We start from the raw sequence: 16021 nt of genomic DNA on the forward strand, positions 1-16021 counted from the left end.
AGGCAAAAGAATTACACGGTAAGTAAGTAACACTTTTAAACTTGGTTCTGAGGGTATGAATCCCTGAATTTGGTATGATATGAATTGTTTGGAGGTGACACACACGATAGGTGACGAACATGTAGACGTGCACCACAGAAAGTGTGTCTTGAATAAATCCCGTGAAGTACTAAAATTAAAGAATCATGTTATTATCTGAACATGTGGCACGTGTTAGAGGAATTAAGTTGAGGCTAGTAATAAAGATCATGTTTTGGCTATGTGCCAATATTTTAGGACCCATGGGGTCGTGATGCTGTTGAATTAATTGTTCTAAAATATACATTTCACACTCAGTAATAATTATCCAGTGTAAGGATATTTATGGGATTGAGCTGTGCAATGTAACAGGCCATTTGGCTTTATATATGTTACTATTTTATGGATCGGGACTGCCCGCCTGCAGCAGGCCGTATTGGCTTTACTATTTTATGGATCGGGGCTGCCGACCTGCAGTAGGCCTTATTAGCTTTATTATTAAATGGATCAGCGCTGCTCGCCTGCAGCAGACTTATTGGCTTTATTATTAAATGGATCGGGGCTGCCCGTCTGCAGCAGGCCTCATTGGCTTTATTATATTATACGGATCGGGACTGCCTGCATGCAGTAGGCCATATTGGCTTTATATCATGGTTGGATTGAAGGAGCCCCTCCGAGAGTCTGCACACACCCTCAGTGAGTGCGGTCGACTTATATCGCTTGGGCTGAATGAGCCCCTCCGAAGTCTGTACATCCCCCAGTGAGCGTAGATAATTATATATATTCGGGATGGATTTCCCAGGGCATGGACTTGCCTTACTTACTACTTATATATATGTTTGGGATGGATTTTCCCAGGGCATGGACTTGCCTTACTTATTTATATTGTAATGAATTACCTAGACATGGATCTTGTCCGTATCATTTGCATTTGGAGATAAATTACCCCAGGGCTGGATTGGCCTTATACGGTACTAAATGACTGACTGTCAGTCGATGTGTATATATATGCGGGTTGAAACACTCCAGGGCTGGATTGGCCGTAAACTTTACCGAGTGACTGAATAATTGGTGACCAGTATCTACAGGAGGTCTTGCTACTGAGATGTCATATATATCATGCAATATTGATCTAATTCAGTTGTACTGAGTTTATCTGTTGAACTTGAAAGCATGGCTACATTCCTGTACCATTATTTTTACTGGACTGTACCTGGGGAGCTCATCATTTCTTTCAGCCCAGAGGTTAGTCTTGTTACTTATTGAGTTAGTTGTACTCATACTACACTCCGCACCTCGTGTGCAGACCCAGGTGCTTTCGGACACAGAGATTGTTAGATTTCAGAGTACTATCAGTTGGAGACTATCAAGGTAGCTGCTTGGCGTCCGCTGACCTTGTCTCTCTTTCCTTCAGTTATTGTACTGTTCTATACTTTCAGGCAGTGGTTTTTATCAGTCAAACATTGTATTCACATTAGATTCTCATGTACTCAGTGACACCGGATTTTGGGAGTGATATATTTGAAATTTTGAGATTTCTTCCGCTGAATTTAATTATTTTGTTTTCAAATTTAAAAGAAATGATGGTTTATTGGGATTTTTGGCTTGTCTAGTATTGAGATAGGCGCCATCATGACATGTGAGATTTTGGGTCATGACACTCGAGAACAAAATAGTGAGGCCGATGCACTTGCAAACTTGGGGTCGTTAGTCGAGGAAGATAAGATCAGCTCGGGGACTGTCGTTCAACTCTCGAGATCTGTGATCGAGGAAGGCCATGATGAGGTAAACTCTACAAGCTTAACCTGGGATTGGAGGAATAAATATATTGAATACTTGAAGAATGGAAAGCTCCCATCGGACCTTAAAGAGTCTAGGACCTTACAAACCAAAGCTGCTCAATTCACATTGGTTGAAGATGGAACATTATACAGAAGAATATTAGATGGATCATTGGCAGTGTGCTTAGGGTCAGGAGGCACCGATTATGTTTTACGAGAGTTCCATGAAGGCACTTATGGGAACCACTCCGGCGCCGAATCACATATTCACAAAATCATTAGAGCAGGATACTACTGGGATAGCATGGAAAAAGATACTAAGGAATTTGTTCGAAAATGTGATAAATGTCAAAGGTTTGCACCGATGATCCATCATCCCGGAGAACAACTTCATTCAGTCCTATCTTCATGGCCATTCATGAAATGTGGGATGGATATCGTCGGCCCCCTTCCAGCTGTGCCAGGTAAAGCTAAGTTCATTTTATTTATGACTTACTATTTCTCTAATTGGGTTGAAGCACAGGTGTTCGAGAAAATGAGAGAAAAAAAGGTTATAGACTTCATCTGGGATCACATCATGTGTCGATTTGGGATACCCGCATAAATAGCATGTGATAATAGTAAGCAATTTATCGGCAGTAAAGTGACAAAATTTCTCGAAGACCATAAAATAAAAAGGATATTGTGAACACCGTATCACCCTAGTGGGAACGGACATGCCGAATTGACGAACAAGACTATCATCCAAAACCTGAAGTAAAGGTTGAATGAAGCTAAAGGGAAATGGAGAGAAATTCTGCCTGAAGTCCTTTGGGCATATCGAACAACATCGAAGTCCAGTATAGGGGCAACTCCATTTTCCTTAGTGTATGGCTCCGAATCCTTAATTCCAGTCGAAGTCGGAGAACCCAACTCAAGGTTTCGACATGCATTGGAGGAATCGAACCACAAGGCTATGAATACTAGCCTCAAATTATTATATGAAAAACAAGAAGCGTCACTTGTTCGAATGGCTACATAAAAGCAACGAATCGAAAGGTACTACAATAGAAGAACCAACCTTTGCCACTTCAGGGTCGGGAACTTAGTCCTAAGGATCAACACTCGAGATCCTAATGAAGGGAAGCTCGGCCCGAATTGGGAAGGACCCTATCAAGTCCTCGATATAGTCGAAAATGGGCTTATAAACTCGGAACGATGGACGACGAACCATTACCAAATAATTGGAACATATCACTTCTCAAACGATATTATTGTTAAGGTATGACTTTCTCCCTTCTTTCGTTTATATATATTCGGTGCTAACTCATTGCAGGAGTTCGACCAAAGAGATCGAGACCTCGGGTTTAAAGTATGCGTTGCACTCTTTTTTTCTTAGATCAGGTTTTATCCCAACTGGGTTTTCCCGATGAGGTTTTTAACGAGGCAACAATTATGTGCTACCTGAGGACAATTCAATAGTATCCAAGGCTTCTTTGCAGTCAACCTCGAATACTAGAGGGCATCACCCTCGAATACCGGAGGGCATCACCCTCGGATGTTATATTCTTGAGAATAGTACTTCATGTCAAAGGGCCTCGATAGGGAAGCTTTGTAATGGACTAAACGGTCAAGTGAACCGTGTCCATATAAATTAGTTGATCCCATATGGAAAAACATGTGCGCATGTATAAACTATTCAAATAAGCATTCTCTCTTCATTTAAACATTTTGTGTCTCGAAGAAAATTATCTACTATACAAACCTCATGCTTATGATATTGCGAGAAACGACTCAAAAGCCAAAGTGAAAATATACACTAGGGGACTACCATCGATGACAGGCATATTCGAGTTATCTAAACACAAATGCATAAGACCTCAAAGAGGAACCCCTCGATCTATAGGCCAAGGCCACCATTCTTGGGGACTGACATTTCAAACAAGTTCGAAATGTTATTGGGAAATAAGCCCAAGAGGCATACCCGAAGGCTACGGCCAAACTAAAAGCTACGGCCTAAATAACGCGGCTCGGAGACGTCCGAAATCCGCAATAATGATAGGCCTTCAAATTCTCTGAAAAATCGGTTAAAAACGGCTACCCTCGACAAATAATCAAAAGGGCTTCTATAAAATCAGCCCTCGAAAAAACTTAAGAGGTACCAAATTATCTTTAACTCAAACGTGCTAAGGCACAAAAAGCAAAAGGGTTTCAACCGACATCGGACCCTAAAAACACCCAATGGGTAATAAGCCGAAAGGGGAAAATAATAGTCATCTTTTAGAGTCCATATGGGCTCAACCCAAAATAGCCTAAGTGCCAATACATTTAGAGTTCGAGACTTTGTTCTCACTCAACTCGGACCTAAGGGTTCCACTATTCCAAGTTCAAATAAAGTTGATTTGAACTTAGCTCAAGGATCCACCATAAAACCTTAAGGGGTATGTTACTGTAAGCTAAAAAATTACCCATTATTTGATAAAAAAACCTAAGGGTTTATTCTATTCTAAGTTCGAAACATACGCGAACTCAGTTATAAAAATAGTGTAGTCATGGCATCGATCAAGCCATCCAAAATCTCGAATATATTATTGAGCTCGAGGACTCGCCCTTGTATGTCTAAAAAACTTAAGGGTTTTGTTCTAAGTTCGAACTAGTGTTCAATCGATTACGGAGGCCGCAACAACAAAACTTTCACAAGAAAAAAGCACAAAACACGTTTGAACATAAAATTGAGAAGACATTCAAAAGAAGTTTTTCAATTATATATTGATAGAAAAGGTTATGTACAAGAGACCGATCAAGGTCTTACAAAAAGAGAAACTAAGTCCTAACTATGGCCAGTTTCGACCTCTTCTTCGGGAGCAACTTCTCCTTCAGCCCCCTCATCAGATCCACCTCGATTGCCTTCTTCATCATCGTCTTCGTCGTCAAAGGAAGCAAGCTGCCTAGCTTCAGCCTCAAGCATCTTGGCTCGGGCTCTCTCCTCGGAGAGGTCAAAACCTCGAGTATGGATTTCCTCGAATGTTTCCCTCCGGGATTGACACTTTGCCGAGTCAATGATCCATTACTCTCGGTCAGAAGCCTCCCTTACCTGCATTTGAGCAGACTCAGCATCGGCCCGGTACATGGCAATAGACTTGTCCGCCATGACTTTTATCTTTTCGATCTCCGTCTTGGCCTTAGCAAGCCCGATTTCAAGCTCTTCGATCCTCTTGGCTTGGGCCGAACTTTTCTCTTTGACACCCTGAAGTTGAACCTCGGTCGATGATAGTTTGGCCGAGGTAGTTTCTTTTTCCGCAGCTAGGCAGTCCATATTCTCCTTCCACCGATCACAATCGGCCTTTACTTGATCGAATTCTCCCCGAAGCAACTCGATCTTTTCAACCTTTTGCTGCAGCTGAGATATTGAAGTATTAGCCTCCACAATTGTGTCGAGTCTGTACTTTATCAAAATGATGCTCACCTGCTTATCTAGCTCGGCCTCTTCCTCATTAGCCTTGGCCAAATCCGCTTGAAGGTCCTTTATAGTTTCGTCATTTTGGCCGCAAAGAAGCTTCAAAGCGTTCCGCTCCTCCGAGACCCTTTGGAGCTCGGTTTCACACTGGCTAAGGTCAGTTCGAAACTTGGCGAAGGCCTATACAAAAAAGGAAAACACAAGTCATTTAGAGAAAAATAAAAAGAAGAGTAAAGAAAAGAAGTGCAGTAAACTGATTCTTACCTGAGATAAGAGACGTTGGGCCTCTTCTAAAAGAATAGAACCATCACCGATATCAGAGGCATCATCGACTCCAGTAAAGCAATCCCGAAAGGGATCCCCTACACTAGAGCCTCCTCCTATATCAGGAGTCTTCAACTCTCGAGCTTCCCTTAGTGCCTCCTCAGAAAAGGTCGGGAGAGAAGGCAAGTGACTTGCTGTCATGGTCCCGAGAAAGTCACTCGAGACGCTATGATTGATCTTCAGGTTCTCAAAACCAGCCTCATCCGGTAAAGTTGCAGATGGCCGAGAAACGGTCTCGACCTCTAGTAATTCGGCATCCTCACCCAATTTCATTTTGTAAGTCTATTTGACACGAGGTTTGATTTTAGCAGCCGCTGTCGGCTTAGAAGGTTTGGTAACCTCGGCGGCTTTCCTAGGTTGGACCGTCAGTACTGAGGCATTTTCCTCTTCTTCTTCTTCTTCTTCTTCTTCTTCTTCTTCTTCTTCTTCTTCTTCGTCTCTCAGTTTTTGGACCGAGTCCATCGTGAGAGCGATTACTTTCCTCCCCACCCTTCGAGGTTTGGGCTTGGGGTCCTCGGACTGCGATGCAGTTTTCCTCTTCTTGTCTTCCCCCGGCTTCGGAACCAGGGACTTGGTTTCTTCCTCGCCACTTGAAGGCCTCAAAATGGCATCCTTAGTCTGGCCTGCATGAAAGAAAATTAGTGATAAATGAAGTGTAAAAAATGTTTCAGAACATGAAAAAGGAGATTCTTACCGTGGTTCTTGGCCTCCCATCTGCCCTTTGCCAAATCACGCCATGCGCATTCGGCATATGTGAAAGTTGTGGCTAACTTCTGAACCCAATCTTCGAGGTCAGGTACTGCTTGAGGCATCCAAGGAATAGCTGCATATCGAAAGGGGATGTCAGGCGAAGTCGAAAAAGGTACGAAGGGCAAAGTTTAAAAGATCACTTACAGTTGAAGTTCCACTCCTCAGGGGACGACATCTTCTCTTCCGGGATAATGTCGCAGGTCTTTACCCGTAGAAAACGGCTCATCCAACCTCGATCCTTGTCCTCATCGATGCTCGAGATCAAGGCCTTCATTGCCTGGCGTTGGAGCCTGATTATTCCTCGGTAGATTCGAGGCCGGTACAACCGCATGAGGTGATTTATAGTGAACTCTAGCCCCTCGGCCTTACTAGAGAAGAAGCGCAACATGATTACTATGCACCATAGAGAGGGGTGGATTTGGCCGAGGGTGATCTGATATCTTTTATAGAGATCAATAATTACTGGGTCGAGGGAACCCAATGTGAAGGGGTAAGTGTAAACACTTAAGAACCCTTCCCCATAGGCGGTAATGCTCTTTTCGGGAACAGGAATTTGCACCACGACCTCGAGACCCCAGTTGCAGTCCCTCTTCATGGCCTCGAGGTGACTCTTCGATATTGAGCACATGTACATCGACACATGCTCACATCGGCTCGGGATCGATGAAGGGTTTTCGACCTTGAAGTCGGATTTTAGAGTACACGGGCCGGAAACGTATTCATGGGGAAGTGGCTCCGCCGGCGCCTTGCCGCCGGACGGCCGGGAAGAGGAGCAAGAAGCTTTCTCCTTTTGTGGTACAGTCTTTGAGGTTTTCGCCATTTGTATAAGTAAAGAAGAGCGAAGAAAGATGAAAAACTAGTGGTTTCGGTGCTAACGACAGTGGTTCTACAGACGGCAAAAAGGTGGAGATGAAAAGAGTGAGAATACTTAGAGGTTTGATTATAGCAAAAGTAAAGTTTGATTCAATGAAGGAGCGGGTATTTATAGGTTCACGGCGACGGTTCGGTGGCGTTAGTGGCCGACCGCTAACTGACAAGCACTAATGATTTGGGGAACTGAACTGACGAGACGTTTCGATCACATCCGTCACTTACGTCATAAGGACAACTTCATGATCGAGGTTTCGGAAAATCAAGGCTCAAACCATTTCTTATCATTTTATTCCAAGAAACGCGGGGACTATCTGTATACGGTCGAAATCAGGCATGTCAGATTTCGTAGGCACGAGGAGGTGCCTCGAGAGTAAGCTCGTAATAAACAAGGCTCGAGCTCAATGGCAAAGTACGGAGCACGAAGATCGAAGTGCTCGCTAAATATCGAGACCGATCATGACCGACTTCGAGTAAGGCATAATAATGGAATGGCGAGATATTAGCAACCGACCGAAGATCTCGGCGAAAATCTCGGAACAGATCAAATCAAGCGGTTATTGACGTAAATCATGAGAAATATTTTCGTGATTAGAATTGTACCTTATTTAGGATTCCTCTACTATATAAAGAGGGTTCCTATTCATTTGTAAGGGGCATTGATTAACTGATAAAAATATACAAACACGCTGCTCTCTATTTTACTTACTATCTATTACTATTCATCATTGTTCTTTATTGTTCTTCTTACCCAACCTCGAGACCATCTCAAATCGAGGTCGAAAGCGCTACTAGAACACTAGTTTGATTTATTTTACTATTCAGATTATCTATTTCAATTCCTTGTTTGTCAATTGGTATTGGATTAAATTACGTATCCTTAAAATCACTAAACAAGTTTAATTGTTACTCAAATTTTAGGGTAAACAGATAGTTTAAAGTCAATTATCACACATGTTGAAGATATTAATGTGGCGTGTAATGTTGCAAATTAGGTAACGCATTATTATTTGTGAGACATCTAATAAGGTTGGGGTGGGAAGTTTGAAGTTTTGAATCATTATCAATGTTATTTTAATTTATGGTTCTTTTCAAAAGAGATCGATAAAAGATCGTAAGATATTTTTATTTTATTGAAATTGTAATTGATATTACCTCTTGATATAAACTCAAAAGATAATCTTTGAAATTCACCAACCAAATACCAGTCAGTTGACATGGAAAAGTAAAACCAACATTAAACAAGCATAGCAGAATAACAATACGAATAAGTCACTTGGAAATAATTCAGATGAAATTACAGTATCTTAATACTCCTTGAGGATCATTGTAATTGGTCATTGACTTGTGTCTTCAGATAGACCCCAATACTCTGAACACGACGGTAATTCTCAGTGCCATGAAAACCACCGAAAAGACGATGATTTCCTATCTGAAAATCGAAATCTGCAATATTATTGGGCTCAGTTGTAATTTTCGGGGTCCCAAATGGTCCATAGGAACCCTTGTTAGTTCCAAATTTTATAGATGTTAAAACTGGTTTGCCATTGCCCACTTTTTCAGAAGAACCACTGATCGAAGTAAGAAAGTCTGATGGATAATCAAAGACAATAGCTGAATGGTCGTTAAATCCATTGTCAGCACCGCCATGTCTCTTTGATAGAACAAAGTTGTCATTCTCGTAATACAGGAATTGAAGTGAAAGAATTGCGTTTTCGTTGTATGAAATAAGAAATCCAGCAACTTGATCTCGTCCCTTTTCATCCCAAATTGTTCCACCAGCACCATAACCAGCTCCCACTGGGCCAATTTTGATCATATTCATATTCTTTCTGCAAAAACAACCGCTGGATATCTTCTTGCATGCAGTATAAATAACACATAAACAAGTTTTATTCAGTGCTGGCTAAAGGGCCAAACAGAAGCAACTGCTTTAGCCCCGATTTATTGAAACCCCATTAACTATTTATTATTACTAGTAGCTACTGTCATATCATTTTTGGTCATTGTTTCTTAGTTCCTTTTACAATGGGAAACAAAAGGAGAACTATAAAAAGAAAGCTAACATTATTCGTAGATTTAGCAAGGATGATTAAACCATCTTCGGGAAAGCAAACAAACAAATAGAGGGATGAAGAAAGAAAAACCTTTGCCGTCGGAAAAGCTTAGGTTTTATACATCATAAAGCTAGAAAAATAGGCTTCAAATAGTACATACCCAGAGGCTAGAACTTTTGGCTACGCAATCTTTTCTTTGCAAGTAATCGTCGGATTATGTTCTAAGAATTTTTGGTTTCTTTGTTGGAAGAACCCCAATATATACAGTTACGTTTTCAAAACCTTACCAAAAGCGAAAAATCTTATATTTCTTGCCAAGAAAGTAACAATTTCTTAAAATTCTAAAAGAATTAAGTAGTACTAATATATAAGGCATCCAATTATGGTAAGGATTCCTTTCTAACCTGAAATATTCTAATTGCACTAAAAATTCTAATTGCACTTCTTAGTAAATTTCGAATCGAACATAAAACATTTATTTAAAACCCCATCTTTTTCTATTTACTGAGACATATTTCTAATTAGTGAAGAACATTTGTAATTTTTTGAGATAATATTGTTCCTGAGGTGTTCACGATAAAGGGGTTTGAAGTAAGTCTCCCGGCCGTCAGATTGACCGACAATATTAAAGAGAGCCAGTGTAAATTATTGTTTACATAATCATGATACTTAAAAAATAATTGCAGGTTACTCTATTTAATAATATTGATGGATTGATAACCTAGAATTCTGACAAGTAATTTGTTGCAACATGTTAAATTATACTACATGCAAAAATTAATATATTGTTAATGTATATAACTTAAATGCTTTTAACAAATATCCTTGATCAACTTCGGAGTGGCTCCTGTTCAAGCTAATTAAATTTTCTTTCACACAAATTTCACCAAAAACATGAAAAAACTAATGAAATTAAACCTTAACTATAAAAGAATAATCACAACCATAAAATTGTATGAATGAAAAAGAAATAAATAATATAACAGTACTTTTTCTCATCAGGAGATTCTGCTTTAACTTCTTTCACTATCATTTTCACTCTCCTTTTCCTCCCTCTGTTCTTAAGAACAACCAGTTGCGTAGCCAAAAGTTTTGCGAAGGCTGTTTAAACTTTGTATAAGTAAATAATTTTTTTTATAAATGGATGCACCGACAATTTTAACATAAAATATATAGTAGTAATATTTAGCTAAATCTTAAAGACAATTTGATGAGTTAATAAATCTTCGTCCTTTTCAACGCTTTATTATCCTGATCATTGCTTTCTGTCTTCAAATAGACCCCAATACTCCCAACGCCATGGCAATTCTCACTGCCATGAAAACCACCAAATAAACAACGATTTCCTATCGATAAGTTGAAGTCAATATCATTGCCATCAGTTGAAGGGCTCCCAAATAATCCATAGGAACCCTTGTTTGTTCCAAATTTTATAGATGACATGAACATTAATGGACCATGTTTCACTGAACAACTTATCGAAGTAAGATATTCTGATGGATAATCAAAAACAACGGTAGCGTAGTTTCTTTTTTCATCATCAGAAGCACCATGTCTGTTTGATAAAACTAATCTACCATTCTCATAGTACATGAATTGAAGTGAATAAACTGAGTGTTTGTCGTATGTAATAAGAAAACCAGCAACTTGGTCTCGTCCCTTTTCATCCCAAATTGTTGAAATTTTGCGTACACCATATCCTCCAACTGGACCTACTTTAATCATATTCATATTCTATCTTATAAAAATCACACACAGTGGACAGCAGAAGAGATCAAGATTTTCTTGTGTGCGTAAGTATGTTACGTTCTATGAAATATTGTTTTTTGACGTTGGAAAACCCTCGATATATAGAGTTTGTTTTCCCTTTGGTCAAATCCTTAATAAAAAGGAATTAGGTCTTATATTTCTTTCCAAACAAGTAATCGATCCTTTCTCATTGTTCTAAAAGAATTAGTAATAAAGGTTTCCTATCATATTAATTCTTTTCTAATCTGGAATATTCTTACACGGATAAATTAGGAATTAATTCATAATTGTTCTCCTTGTTAAATTTTGAATTCAACATTGAATACTTATTTAACTCCTCAAATGTTAAGATTATATGTACCAATCAAATTATATTAAATTACTGAAATTTAATTAATAGATTAATAATTTTTTTTAGACTTTCGCTTAACTTATAATTTTATGTGTGTAAAAATTTATTTGCAGGGTTTACACGTTAAAAACTTAAATTACATGCTTAAGTATTTTACTTGGGGAAGTAAAAGTGTCTGGTGCCTGCTAATTAATAATGCTTCGAAAATTACTGTTACAAAATTTGACCATTTTATACGTGTTATTCAGTTTTTTTTTTCCAGTAGATTTTAATTACTAAGACACAATTTCTGATTATTCAACCACATTTTTAATTTTTTACATAGTTAACGAGAAAGAGGGAAGCTAGAAACCTCTGTAAGATATAAGTATTCTAGTGCAAGTAAATACAACAATAAGCTAGAAACCGCTCGCACCTCCTTACCAGGGCATCCAAGCTCTTCCTCTGAACGTGCCCGAATCATCTGAGCCTCGCTTCCCGCATCTTGTCGTCAATGGGAGCCACACCCACCTTCTCCCGAATATATTCATTCCTAATATTATCCATCCTAGTGTGCTCGTACATCCACTTCAACATCCTCATTTATGCTACTCTCATCTTCTGGATATGTGAGTTCTTAACTGGCCAACACTCAGCCCCATACATCATGACCGGTCTAACCACCGCTCTATAAAACTTACCTTTGAGTAGCAGAGGCACTTTCTTGTCACACAGGACTCCGGATGCTAATCTCTATTTCATCCACCCCACCCCAATACGGTGTGTGACATCCTCGTCGATCTCCTTATCCCCTTGGATAATCGACCCAAGGTACTTGAAACTGCCTCTCTTGGGAATGACCTGCGATCCAAGCCTGACGTCCATACCCGCTTCCCTCAGCTCGGCACTGAACTTACACTCAAGATACTCCGTCTTCGTCCTGCTCAACTTGAAATCCTTAGACTCAAGGGCCTGTCTCCAAACCTCCAGCCTCTCATTAATGCCAGTCCGCGTTTCGTCAATCAAAACAATGTCATCAGCGAATAACATACACCATGGTACTTCTTCTTGAACATGGTGTGTCAGTGCGTCCATCACCAGAGCAAACAAGAAAGGGCTGAGCGCAGATCCTTGGTGTAACCCCATAACAACCGGAAAATGCTCAGAGTCGCCTCCCACTGTCCTAACCCGAGTCTTAGATCCATCATACATGTCCTTAATCGCTCTAATGTAAGCAACCGACACACCTTTAGCCACTAGGCACCTCCAAAGAACCTCCCTAGGAACCTTGTCAAATGCTTTCTCCAGCTCCACAAACACCATGTGTAAATCCTTCTTCCTATCCCTGTACTGTTCCACCAACCTCCTAATAAGGTGGATAGCTTCCGTAGTAGAACGACCCGGCATGAACCTGAACTGGTTATCTGATATAGACACTATCCTCCTCACCCTCACTTCTACTACCCTCTCCCAAACTTTCATGGTATGACTCAATAATTTGATACCCCTATAGTTGTTGCAACTCTGGATGTCACCTTTGTTCTTGTACAACGGAACCACCGTACTTTACCTCCACTCGTCTGGCATCCTCTTCGTCCTGAAAATAACATTAAACAACCCAGTCAACCACTCCAAGCCTGCTCTACCCACACACCTCCAAAATTCGACCGAAATCTCATCAGGCCCGGTAGCTCTACACCTGTTCATCTTACGCATATCCCCTACAACCTCCCTAACCTTGATGCGCCTACAGTACCCAAAATCGCGGAGGCTCTCGGAATGCCCCAACTCACCTAGCACAATATCCTGATCCCCGTCTTCATTCAAAAGTTTTTGAAAGTAAGTCTATAATTTTCGCTTAATCTGGGCCTCTCCCATCAATACACTACCGTCCTCGTCTTTGATGCACCTCACTTGGTCCAGATTCCGGGCCTTCCTCTCTCTCGCCTTGGCCAGTCGGAATAATTTCTTCTCCCCGCCTTTAACCCCTAGTTCCTCGTACAGACGACTAAAAGCTGCAGTCTTAGCCTCCTTGACCGCCAGTTTCGCCTCCTTCCTAGCTACCTTATACCTTTCCCTGTTCGCACTCCTCTCTACTTCGCATGTGCTCCCAAATAGCTTCAGGTATGCCGCCTTCTTCGCTTTCACTTTACCTTGAACCACTTCATTCCACTACCAGTCGCCTTTATGCCCACCAGCGTAACCATTCGAGACTCCCAAAACCTCTCTCGCTTCCTCCCGTATGTAATCCGCGGTCGTCGACCACATAATGCTCGCGTCTCCACTGCTCCTCCAGGCTCCCACAGCCTATAACCTCCCTTCCAACTCCTGAGCTTTATCCTTAGTCAAGGCTCCCCACCTGATCCTCGATTGAACTCGTGCAGTCTTCCTCTTCCTCTTCATCATAATACCGACGTCCATCACTAAGAGCCTATGCTGCGTCGTAAGGGTCTCACCTGGGATAACCTTACAATCCTGACATAACCCTCTGTCGCACCTCCTTAGGAGAAGATAGTCAATCTGAGTCTTCACCACCGTACTCTGAAAAATCTAGAGTTAGCAATCACAAGCTCAGATGCCTTTGCGAAATCCAGCAGCGAAGTACCTCCTGCGTTCCTATCCCTAAAAACGAAGCCACCATGCACCTCGCCATAGCCGCCTGCAGTCGACCCAATATGACCATTGAAATCTCCTCCTATAAATTACCTCTCAGCAGGCGGAATACTACGCATAATCTTATCTAACCCCTCCCAGAAGCACCTCTTGACCTCCTCATCCAAGCCCTCTTGCGGTGCATACGCACTCACGACATTTAACGTGCTCTCTCCAACCACCAACTTAATAGACATTAACCTATCATTCACCCGCCTAACCTCTACTACAGACTCTCTAAGTTCCCTATCCACCAGAATGCCTACACCATTCTTACCCTTCAGGACTCCAGAGTACCACAGCTTGTACTCATTTGCATTCCTCACCTTCGATCCTACCCACCGAGTCTCTTGGACACACGCTATATTGACCTTCCTCTTCTTCAGGATCTTTGCCAGCTCTATAGACTTACCCGTCAATGTACCTATGTTCCAGGACCCAATTCTCAACCTATAGTCACCCTTATGCCCCTTACCTCCCTTGCCTCCCATCCCACCCCTGACCCCTGCCCCGCCCCCACGCCTCCCTGAGGACATAACCTTACTCTACTATCCCGAACTACAACCACTATACCTATAACAGACTAAGGAGAATCACTCACTCTCACTTGGCAAACGGACCAGACTAGGAGAAAACAAGTTGCACCTAATAGAATGCTTAACACTAATGCAAACTAAAAAGGCGACGATTTAACTAACACAAGGAAAGAAGATTAGGAAAGCGGAGGTACCAACTCCCAAGAATAGAACCTGGAGGTTGTATTGGTGCACACGACGTTGTTGTGGCATCTAGCTCATTCACGTCAAATTATTAACCGCCTCTTACTACTACTCGCCCTAGTAGCCCTCTTATATTTGCACGTCCATTCCTCGTTCATCTCCAATAGCCACCACGTAATACCTGAAAGACACAACAAACCCAAGACCAAAAAAAACAAAGGGTGCTGCCTCCGTTACCACCGGTGGAGCCCTAACAAACGCAAAGAAGAGGAAAACAAGAGTAAAGGAGGGGAAACAAGTAGGGGGATATTTGGTCTAACACACAAGTACAACGAAGAGGAAGAGAAGAAGGAAAGAAAGGGAGGGGGAGAGGGATATGGGCAAACGGGAGGGCAGTGAGATAGGGAGGGGGGAAGGGGATCTTTCCAAGAACTAGGATGAGAGAGGGTAACCAGACGACCGTCACCAGTGTCCCGCCGGCAGTGGGGGGAGAAGAACAAGACAGGGAGGAGAGGTAGGGGATTTGAAAGAGATGAGGGAAGAGAGATGGGGATGTGAGAGAAATGGGGGAAAAGAGATGGGGATGAGAGAGAGGGGACTTACCTTGGGGGGATTGGTCGCCGGCGTCTGTGCTGGTCGCCGGAAGTGAACTAGCAGTTAGGGATGGGAGAAATTTTAGGGAGAGAGAGAGAGAGAGAAAATAAGGGCAATATGAATTGTTAAATTTCTCTAGTGCAGGTAAATGTCATTACAAAAAAGTGCATGCAATTTTAAATGCTAAACACCAATTTGGTTAAAGATCTTGAAAACAATTTTTATCAAAGTAACATGAAGATGATGAAATTTGGCAATCAAAATTTGAAGGTGTTTTAACTCACTGATCGTAGAGGATGTGGCTTAAGCATCTAAACATTTTTTTCCCAATAAATAATCAAAAAGTAATCCTTACATAAAAACCAAACACCAATATCTCTTATGTAAAAACTCAAACCAAAAAAGCATAAATCTAGTAAAATAATACGCATTATTTCATTTGGAAATTAACTTGTAAAAGATCGATCGATGAAAGCCAACAGCAATAAAACCAGTGAAATCCCACAAGTGAGGTTTGTGGAGGATAGTTTGTATATACTGTTTCCGGTAGACCCTCGGCTCAAGAACAGAATCAATCGATGAAAGTTTCTTGAGTTAATCTTGTTCATCTTCTTTTCCTTTTTAACATTTACTGGAGAATCTTTCAAATTAATCATCTGAGAGGATGGTTGTTTACCCTAAGAACGGATAACAATTAAATTTATACGCGGTTTTAAGGATACATGATATAACTTGGCACA

General features: G+C 41.2%; 3 protein-coding genes across 3 annotated transcripts; all 3 read right to left on the minus strand.

Annotated features, from left to right (window-relative positions):
- Positions 1-8503: 8503 nt before the first annotated feature.
- On the minus strand, positions 8504-9004 carry LOC104106421 (inactive protein RESTRICTED TEV MOVEMENT 1-like). The gene has a single exon (XM_009614969.4). It carries the CDS (start codon positions 9002-9004, stop codon positions 8504-8506), a length of 501 nt encoding a protein of 166 aa, XP_009613264.1.
- A 1447-nt stretch (positions 9005-10451) lies between these two features.
- Positions 10452-10967, minus strand: LOC138898392 (inactive protein RESTRICTED TEV MOVEMENT 1-like). Its single transcript, XM_070184453.1, has one exon. It carries the CDS (start codon positions 10965-10967, stop codon positions 10452-10454), a length of 516 nt encoding a protein of 171 aa, XP_070040554.1.
- A 1915-nt stretch (positions 10968-12882) lies between these two features.
- LOC138898393 (uncharacterized) lies at positions 12883-14459 on the minus strand. The gene is made up of 2 exons (XM_070184454.1): positions 14023-14459; positions 12883-12913 (listed from the first exon to the last, which is right to left on the minus strand). The coding sequence occupies exons 1-2, from the start codon at positions 14457-14459 to the stop codon at positions 12883-12885; spliced, it is 468 nt and encodes a 155-aa protein (XP_070040555.1).
- Positions 14460-16021: the final 1562 nt, after the last annotated feature.

This window comes from Nicotiana tomentosiformis, chromosome 9 (assembly GCF_000390325.3).
Source record: "Nicotiana tomentosiformis chromosome 9, ASM39032v3, whole genome shotgun sequence".
NCBI classification, from domain to species: domain Eukaryota; kingdom Viridiplantae; phylum Streptophyta; class Magnoliopsida; order Solanales; family Solanaceae; genus Nicotiana; species Nicotiana tomentosiformis.

Excerpts from the sequence above, each read along its gene's own strand:
- LOC104106421 (XM_009614969.4), bottom strand. The coding sequence starts at position 9,004 with ATGAATATGATCAAAATTGGCCCAGTGGGAGCTGGTTATGGTGCTGGT.
- LOC138898392 (XM_070184453.1), bottom strand. The coding sequence starts at position 10,967 with ATGAATATGATTAAAGTAGGTCCAGTTGGAGGATATGGTGTACGCAAA.
- LOC138898393 (XM_070184454.1), bottom strand. The coding sequence starts at position 14,459 with ATGGGAGGCAAGGGAGGTAAGGGGCATAAGGGTGACTATAGGTTGAGA. Across the intron at positions 12,914-14,022 it reads AGTATTCCGCCTGCTGAGAG|GACGAAGAGGATGCCAGACG; the intron begins GTAATTTATAGG and ends TGTTATTTTCAG.